The sequence below is a fragment of the Artibeus jamaicensis genome, unplaced genomic scaffold (genome assembly GCF_021234435.1).
Source record: "Artibeus jamaicensis isolate MK-2021 breed Jamaican fruit bat unplaced genomic scaffold, CSHL_Jam_final scaffold_754, whole genome shotgun sequence".
In the NCBI taxonomy this organism is placed as follows: domain Eukaryota; kingdom Metazoa; phylum Chordata; class Mammalia; order Chiroptera; family Phyllostomidae; genus Artibeus; species Artibeus jamaicensis.
In genome coordinates, this window is record NW_026522054.1 from 5,773,915 (window position 1) to 5,783,128 (window position 9,214).

The 9,214-nt window shown below is 53.8% G+C and overlaps 1 protein-coding gene across 1 annotated transcript; it reads left to right on the top strand.

Annotated features, from left to right (window-relative positions):
• Nucleotides 1–3,955: 3,955 nt before the first annotated feature.
• On the top strand, nt 3,956–6,206 carry MAP1LC3C (microtubule associated protein 1 light chain 3 gamma). The gene is made up of 4 exons (XM_037150919.2): nt 3,956–4,013; nt 4,120–4,175; nt 4,322–4,428; nt 5,795–6,206. Exons 1-4 carry the CDS (start codon nt 3,956–3,958, stop codon nt 6,204–6,206), a joined length of 633 nt encoding a protein of 210 aa, XP_037006814.2.
• The last annotated feature ends 3,008 nt before the right edge of the window (nt 6,207–9,214 follow it).

Here is a 9,214-nt window from a genome sequence, read left to right on the forward strand (position 1 = left end):
ATGTTTTCGTCCCGTGTTGATGAAATAAGTCCTGTGGATAGGTAGCATCTTAAAGGGTGCTTGATGGTGTTGAAAAGCAAAGAGTAAAATGGAATGAAATACAGTCTGGATTGCAGCTTTCTGCTTTGAGACTGTGAACGTCACCTTCCCAGTGTGAGTGAGCGATGGCTCACGTGTCGCATGTCTCCCGTCTCCCCCTCTGCCCCTGTGGCACTGCAGAGCCCGGGCCAAGTTTGCTGGAGGAGCCAGGCGACATTCGGGGGGCCCCCAAGAAGCCCCTCTGACACAGACATGCTGGATGAAGACTCTGCCTACAACAACCTCTTGTCTGAGATGTGCACGTTTCATTCCCATGCTATGACAACTTCCCAAACCCGCTTCCCACCGGAACCAGAGTTTGTGGCCAGGAAGGATGAATGACAGCAGCCACAGGAGGACAGGACAGAAATGAGATGGGTCGGTCCCAGCCATTCCTTAAGCCCCAACATCCACATTTGCCAGGGGGCGGGCCTATTTCTGTCCCACTGGGGAAGCTCCATCGGAATGGTTCAAATCACCCCAGAAAAGCAGAGAGAGCAAGGAGAGGACTGGGTGGACGGCCCCGGGGCAGTGCCAAGATCAAGGGGCAGGAGAAGCAGCACCAGGGGCTCCCAGCTTTGCACAGAGCAAGGGCTTGGGCGTCGGTGCGGTCCGAATGAGGCTGATGCCAGGAGGCTCGTCTGAAAGCTCCAGTGCGTCTCTGTTGGATGCACCAGCATGTGGTCCACGGCGTGCGGCAAGGCAAGAAACAGAAAAGTTTTGTGACAGTTTTTATTTGTATCCTAAAGTGAACGTATAATGGATAAATGGATATTCCATTTATCTCCTTGCACAACTTGCTCTGCACACGAGGGAGAGGCAGCTTGAGGAGGGAGGAGGAGGGGGGGGAAGAGCCCCAGGAAAGTGGTAATCCTGGAACCAGAAAGATGCGCGTTTTTGGGAGGAGAGAATGCACCACTCCACACGCCGAGCGACCAAAGATCAGAGAAGGCGACAACTTAAAAAAAAAGGAGCTTGTGTGTCATCGCTGACCTCCCAGGAGCATGCACGGTGTCGGGACAGACTCCAGACGGCAGGAGGTCTGAGGGGTGGACGGCCAGTGAGCTAAGTGGAAAGAGTGAGCTCGGCTGACACTCGCACAAGGTGCAGGTGGCGTGAGCAGAGGGGGCCGGGCTCCTGGCGCCCCAGGACCCCGGCGCGCGGAGAAAGTGCCTACTGTCACCCACATGTACGTGCGTGTCACCTGGGTTCCCACATGTAAGCGTCACATGGATGAATGACAGCATGTGCCTCTTGCTAATGAGTAACGTGTGGCTCCAAGGAGGGACCTCTTCGAAAAGTAAGCGAGACTGAGAACCCAAGTCTATTTTCAGAGTTGTTCTTTCCACGACAGTCACGTCTGGTGGAGCCAAGGGAAGGCTAACCGGTCATTATTATTAGAGAGCAGGGGTTGGGGGGGTGGTTCAGTATAAGCATGTTCACGTAGGGGGAGGAATAAAATCTCTCCCGCCCCAACAGTGAGTGCGTGTCCCACTTTCTGCCACTTCTGACATTCCCACCTCACTCTCCTTTTTAAAAAAATCACTTGTTTTTTAAGAGAGACAGAGAGAAGCATCAATTTGCTGTTCTACTTTATTTATGTGTTCATCAGTTGATTCTTGTATGTGCCGTGACTGGGGAGTGAACCTGCAACCTTGGCCTGTTGGGACAATGCTCTAACTAATGAGCTACCCGGCCAGGGCCCAGCTCACTGTCTTTAGTACCAGGACTCAGGTGTCCTGCCACCGGCCCCGTGTCCACAGAGGATGGGAGTGGGGTGGGCGTGCGGGGTGGTGGGGACCACAAGACCTGGGCCAGCAGAACAGTAAGGTTCTGAGAAGCACACTGTTTCCCACAGCATATGGTGAGCAGTGTTGGTTTGGGTTGTTGTTTTTTAATTAAAGTATCAGCGAAGGGTGAAGTCTGAGCACTCCCGCTCCAGCCATTTTCCACGGCGCCCTTCCTACCTCCTTCCCCCAGTGCAGGTGGCATTGACAGTATGTGACTTTGGTCACCTGCTGGCTGACAAGGTTCTGAGGGGAATGATGGGGCCCCGAGCACCCACAGACACCCTGCTCGTCTCAAAACAGAAACTGTTCCACAAAAGAAAGCTGATCTAGCCCATCCCTCTGCAGAATGATGACACCTTCTGAGTAGGGCTGCATTTCAGTATTTCCCCGAGTCCTTTATTCCATTACCCTCTTCACCCCCATCACGCAGGGGGGCTTGGCTGAGATAATCCCACGTGCCGGCCGAGAAATCAAAACGGGGCACAGTCAGGAAACCTCTCAGAGGCCCGATAACGAGTGACCAAACGCTGCAAATGCCCCCTGACCCATTGCTATTCCTTCCATCTTCAAACCCGAATGCACGTTAACTCTCGGGGGGCCGTGGAGGCTTTGGGGGGCGTGGCGGGGGAGGGGTGGAACGGGCACACACTGAGCATCAGATTGGTACCAGGGCACTGAACTTGGCCTTACACAAACCAGTTCACGTAAGTCACACACACCTACCCCGAATTAAGTCAAACTAACCACTCTAAACTAAATAAAAGTAATCATTTTGCAAAAAGGAAAGTAATTTATCCCTGATCAGAAATAACAGTGCTAGTGAGGGAAGGCCAGGCCCGGCATTAGCTCTTCCTGGTCTGGGAGGGGGGACCCGCTCCTGGGGACTGGGCAGCGGGGGCTGGCCCCCACCTCAGTGCATTCTGGGTAGAGGTGGGTCTGCAGTGTTCTCCCCACCTGCCCCTCCCGCCCCTCCCCCTGCAGGGGGATGGCAGTTTCAATGACGCCATGGACTTGAAAGCCACTGGATTCCAGGAGTGCACTACACACTTGCTCCTTGGGGGCTGGGGGGTGGTTAGAAATTAGGCCATTTGTCTCCTTGGTGATGCCCTCACTTAACCACTTGACACCCATCCCCAATCCTTAACCCTGAGGTCTGCTCCCTTTGATTCCCCCAGCAGATGTGGGGGACACGTTGTCACCTTCCTTTTTGGCCCTCTGTTCATCCGAAGCCTCGTCACCGTGGAATGGCCTCACGGCAAGGTCAGCGAAGGTCATGAAAACCTGCTCACCCGGAGTCCAAAGGTCTGCCTGGATGCCGTATGCTTCGGAGGCAGGCTGTGGACTCTGGGGCCTGGCAGAGCTCTGCCTGCCTCTTACCGGTGCTTCGGTCCCAGGCAAACGGGCCTCCCCTTCCCATCTCGCAAACAGAGATCTTGGAGGTAAATGTGCTTCTTTACCTCCTGTGTTGCAGAGAAGGTAAGGTACCAGAACACGCCGGCGTGTAGCCCTGCCTTGTGCCTAATCTGGACTTGAATCCCAACCGCCTCTCTTGCTAGCTGTGTGACCTTGAGCAAATCCTTGAACGTTTCTGGTCTTCAGTTTCTGTCTGGGGGGAAAAGGGCAAGGACCGTTGCGAGAATTCCGCGTCCTGTCTCTGCATCAGCTGGATCCATCTTGGCCTTCCTTCAAGACGGTTCGTTACTAAAGTACCAAAGTGTCCTTCACACCCAGAAGTTTCACCTCTCCAGAGCCCTCCACCCAGACCTGGGCTGTTTGAGGACACAGTCGCTGATTTTATGATGAACCCTAATTTCTCCAGCAAAAAAAAATGTATATATCTTGCACCGGTCATGAGCAGAGTGACGTTTTCTGACCAATAAGCAGGTGGCTATCCCGTTTCCATCTGCAGGCTTGACCTCCTCTTGCCCAGGGAGGGGACTTGGGGGGGGGGGCAGAGAGGCCTGATGTCACACAGTCTACATAAGGGCCTCCTGCAGGCGATTGGAAGCAGATGGAGGAATGAGTTAGATCCTGGCTGTGGGAATTTTTTTTTTTTGAGTCAGGCACAGACACAGCTGCCGAGCAAAATGCAAACTCCACAGAAAAGCCCCAGCCTCAGACCCTTCAAACAGAGGAAGAGTCTAGGTAAAGTTCTCCGGCGAGCATCTGGGTCAGTGGACAGAGAGGGGGCAGGCAGGACAGGGGCTTCTCTCGCTATTGACTTACTCCTTTGTACTTGAAACGTTTGCAGCAACCAGACAGGAGGAAGTTGCTGGAATCCGGGCCAAGTTCCCCAACAAGATCCCGGTAAGACTGCACTGTACTTTCTGAAAAGGCTGTACTGCTCTCTTCCTTGAAAACAAGCACAAGCACAGAAAACCCCCACTACCTCTCCCTGCTCTGAGGTTCCCAGGTACTGAGTCACACCCTCAGGGGCTGCAAACTCCCCACAGGTGGTCGTGGAGCGCTACTCCAAGGAGAAGTCCCTGCCTGTGCTGGACAAGACCAAGTTCCTGGTCCCTCAGGAGCTGACCATGACCCAGTTCCTCAGCATCATCCGGTAGGTGACGAGGTGCTTGTGAAGGGGTTGCCGGGTGCCTCCTTGGCCTTTATGTCCCCCTTTTTGCCTTGTTAGTTTGTTTGGTTTTTGAGGATGCGGTGTTCCAGGAGAACAGAGGGAAAAGCTTTCCTTTTATATTCCGTAGCGTCTGAGAGTTCCTCTATTTTAAACAGGTGGGAGATCCCTCAGATAACAAATCTAAAGAATGTAGAACTGCCAATATTTCTAAGAATTTTCTAAAATTGTCTCGGCTGTGAGCTAGTCCTGAGTATCTTTCCTGCCTGAGCATGTGGAACACCCAGTCTGAATTTTCCCAGGGAGACACGGAGCCTTTTCAGGGCACGTGTGCCTGGGGAGCGGGGACCTCTTCAAAGGGTAAAGGCACCCTTCGCTGCTCAGAGAAGAGGGACGGGGACGGTGTCTCCAAAAGACACTCCTCCCCTGGGACAGGGCGCAGCAAAGAAAACGTAGCTACTTTCAAAGCCTCGGAGGGTTACGTGGTACCTTCGGGTCCATGCCTTCAATACAAATGACTGTGAATACCGTGCATGGGGCCGGGTGGGTAATTCTTTACAGGCCTACAGTCTGGAGAGGCCGGCCCTTGGAAGCCTGAGTAGCTACTGCAGCTTGTTTTCCAAGAATTCATTGCGAATATATATTTGTTTCTGTTGTATTTGTTGTAATGAACCATGTGCAAGCATCCCGACTCCTCTCCTCGGAGCCTGGCAAAGCCCGGAGCTGGAGGCACAGGTGCTGGGAACGGAGCTTCCTCCGGGATTGAGACTTTGTCTGTGTGTTCTGCCATCAGGCTGTCTGTCCTCTACTCCGGATGAATCCCAACTCGGTTTGACATGTAAAGTGTGTCCCCTTGAACTTTGCTGCTTCCCTGTCTCCTTAATGCAAGGGTGAGGGGGCAAAGGGCGCACTGGGAGGCAGGAGATCCCTTCCAAAGGTCCTTCAAGGCTATTTAACACGAGATGCTGGAAGACATCGGGATCCCCTTTGTACCTCTGGGGAGATACCTTCAACCTCACAGCAAAGAGAGGCTCATTTATCAGCATTTTTGTGTTGGTATGTCTCTTGGTTAACACTGGGAAGGCCTCCCCCTTCTGGCCCAGCCGGGAGGCCTGTGGCAGCTTAATCTCCAAGGAAGGCGTCCGCAGCAGCTCCACCTTCCGGAGCGTCAGGCAGCTAAGGATGCCCGGGCTGCTTCCCAGATCTGCTAAACCGAAATCTCTGCGGTGGGGCCCAGGAATCTGCCGTTTCAACAGGCCTCTCCTGGCTGGTGCTCAACTCTGAGGAGGCCAAGCTGGAGCGAGCTTTGGGTTAACCTCTGCTTCCTGCCCTTCCCCTCCCCGCGTGCCAGGAGCCGCATGGTCCTCGGGGCCACGGAGGCCTTTTACTTGCTGGTGAATGACAAGAGCGCCGTCAGCATGAGCGCGACCATGGCGGACATCTACAGGGACTACAGGGACGAGGACGGCTTCCTCTACATGACCTACACCTCCCAGGAGATGTTCGGGGGCGCGGAGCCTTTGGCCCCAGGGATGGAGCGGCCCGGAGGGCGGGCCTCGCCCGGTACTGGCCCTCCCCCCCAGGGGCCGACGCCAGCAGGGCCCACCAGCTCCCTCGCTGACGTGATGGACAGACAGACAGCCGGGCCTCCCCGCGGAAACAGCGCCAACTTGACCGGAGGTGCCCGCAGCCCTGCTCTCTCTGGTGCGCACGCGCTGATCGCCCCAGAGAAGCGCGGCGGCTCCTGCGAGTCCTGCAGCTAATGAGTCTGTTCTGGGTCTAATGAGGTGCTTTCGGGGCGGGGTTTTGTGCGACGCTGGAGTCTGCCGTGGCCTGTCTCCCGTTGGCCTGAGTCCCGTGAGTTCGGTCACAGAGAGCGGCGCCTGGGGTGGGGTCTGGAACCCGGGAGCCGGCGTGAGCCTGGGGGCGGGGGTGGCGGTGGGGTCCTTATCTGAGTCATTACAGAAATTGTTATATTCTGCAGCACCCACGCGACGTGGCTATTTCCCCTGTATTCTGTGGTCTGTGTCTCGTAGCTTTATGCCAATGTTGTATCTTTTAAGTACAAAGTAATTTAACCCATCTGAGTGTTGGCTGTGTGCCAGACGTTAGCACAGTGACTCTGCTTCCACTCGCGCCCCCTCACAGCTCCCAGTGGTTAATTATCATTCTACGGATGAGGAAACTGGGCCTAAAAAGTCAGAAACGTTTGTATGAGTCACACCGCACGGTCTGCTGGGATTCCAAGCCACCTCCTAGCCCTCTGCTGGGCTCCTCACGTCGTTACTCCGCAGGCTGAGCCTGGACTGAGCTGGAGCCCCGAGCCCAGGGTAGGGAGGGTGGCCCGCAGGGGGACAGCGCAGCGGGGCCTGTGGGCTGGCAGCGGCGCCAAAGACATGCACCTGGAACCCGCGCCCGGAGCTGGCCCTCCTCTCGGCCTTCCCTGTGTCTTTGGTCCTTGAACCCCGGTATCGAAGACCGTCATCTCACTGCAAGTGCAGAGGTCCCACCCTGGGTGGTGGCTGGGTGAGCTATTGTGTTCTGTGTGGCGTCCAAGATCCTTCCTGAGTAGCTTCCCTGCTACGCCAGCCTCTGGCTGGATGTGACCAGCTCCCGCAGCCTTCGGTGGTGATGGGCTGTGTTCACTTTTCCACTCATTTGTGACCAACCAGCTGAAACACACTGCATTAGATCCTCATGACTTCATTATGTTTCCATGGGGTCTCCGGGTAAGGGTTTTAGAGTCCACACCCGTGTGCACACACACACGCAGATACACCGTGTCTGCAGCTGGTCTCTGACCGGCCGTGTGGGGACTCAGCCTGGAAGAACTGAAAGGCTGGGAGTGACCGGAACAGCTGGCGGCTGAAATCATTGAAGGCTCCTTACTGCTCTGATCTGGCTCCAGCTGGGCTGACTCACGGCCGCCGCAGCTGAAGCGGCGGACCGGAGTGGTTCCAGGTGGCCTCTCTCGGCGTGGGTTCCAGCGGCCCCCCCCCCCCCGGAGGAGCAGCTGGGGAGCACGGGATCCAAGAAGCCGAGACCAAAGCTGACCCGTGTGACAGTGATGAATTTCAGTCGAGTGAGGTCCAGATTTTTCACTTTAGTTTCTTAGCCTCTACTCGATAGTTAGAATTAATTGGCAATTTGGGCTGCAGTAAATTAGGACCACTTTTCTAGTAGGCCATTCCTCATTGCCTATTGATTCTTACAAGTGTGTACAATTCAGTATTAACTCTTTGTATGCCACATGTGTTAAAAAGAGTTACACGGCTCCTTCTGATCTTGCTTGTGGCAGACTTTCTTTCTCATGTAAAATGCCTTTTATTCTATGATCTTAACCTTTGTGGAGGATGAGGTTCATGGTCTTAACAGAAAGGCTCTCCCAACCCCAAATTATTAAAAAACGTAAACCTTCCCTGTGTTTACTTCCAGCATTATGATTTCGTTTTGTTTACATTTAAGTGTTCGAACCCACTGGAATTTATTTTGAAAACAGAAGTAAGTACCAAGGTCCCACTTTTTCCACATGCCTAACCCATTGTTGCGTGTGCCTCTAATAAATAATGTCATGTGCGGGGAGGGGCATAAGGGGACTAAATGGTAATGAAAAATGCCACAAAAATAAATCAACAATGAATCCATGGATCTTGAACTTGCCGTGACCATCCGTCTTCTCACCGTGAAAACCCCGCCTCCGTAAGAACAGAGGCTGTGTCTCTCGGCCTCCCCATCACTCCCAGCGATGCTCAGCACGTCTTAGGTGGCCGGTGAACGCGTGGTGATTAATTAGAGAGCCCCGGTGTCGACTTCAGGGGGAGACCGTGGAATGAATGGACTGGGTTCAGAGTTGTCTGCACCGTGACGAGGTCAGGCAGGGAAACCTTTTTTCCCCCTGTGCCTGTTGCAAAGCATTAGTCACCCTCTCCTCACCCCCAGAAAACCAAAGAGGGGACAGGTGAAAAGTGTGGCTGTTTATGTCACGGCTCACAGAGGGCTTACAGCTGACCCAGATTTCCTTGGCTGCCTAGACCAGAGGTCAGCCAGCTACTGCCTTGCGGAGTCCCACCTGGGGCCGGCTTTTGTGAGTACGGTGCTCGTGGGATGCAGCCTCACGCCCTGGTTACTATCATCATCTGCAGCTGCGTTGGGGCTCCAGCGGCTCGGCCGAGTGATTGTGGCGGCAGGCTTCACGCCGGCGAGGCCTAATGTGGGGGCAAGGGGGGCAAAAGTAAGTTAAATGACCAGCCATTATTCCCTAAAAGAGAAATCATAAGTAAGGATATGAGATGATAATAATAGGACAAATAATACAAATAAGGATAATAAAATAAATACAAACAGTACAAAAATAAATAATACAAGAATAAATCGTTTTACGTACTCACAGCTGTTAGCCCACTTCTGCCCACCCTTGTGTTTACCATCTGACCCTTTCCAGAAGTTTGCTGACCCCCAACCATAGGTTCACTGTTATACCTTTCCTAGAAGATATTGTGGAAGATAGAGCACAGGAGAAAGAAGTATCTAGTTGTTGTTCTGGTCCCACGTGGGACAAGAGGAAAAGCCTCTCCAGGTCTGCTGGGTTTGCTGACTTTGTGTTGCCACGTCCTTGGCTGGAGGAGTTTAATACCAAGTTCCCCACAGATGTCTTGGTGTTCGAGGTCACGGCTCCATTGCTACTCATCTTCCCCCTGCCCCCTTACCTTTCATGTGAAGAAAATACGTACGGGTGATTTCAAAGTGTGTGTTGCTTTCTTTTGCAAACTAA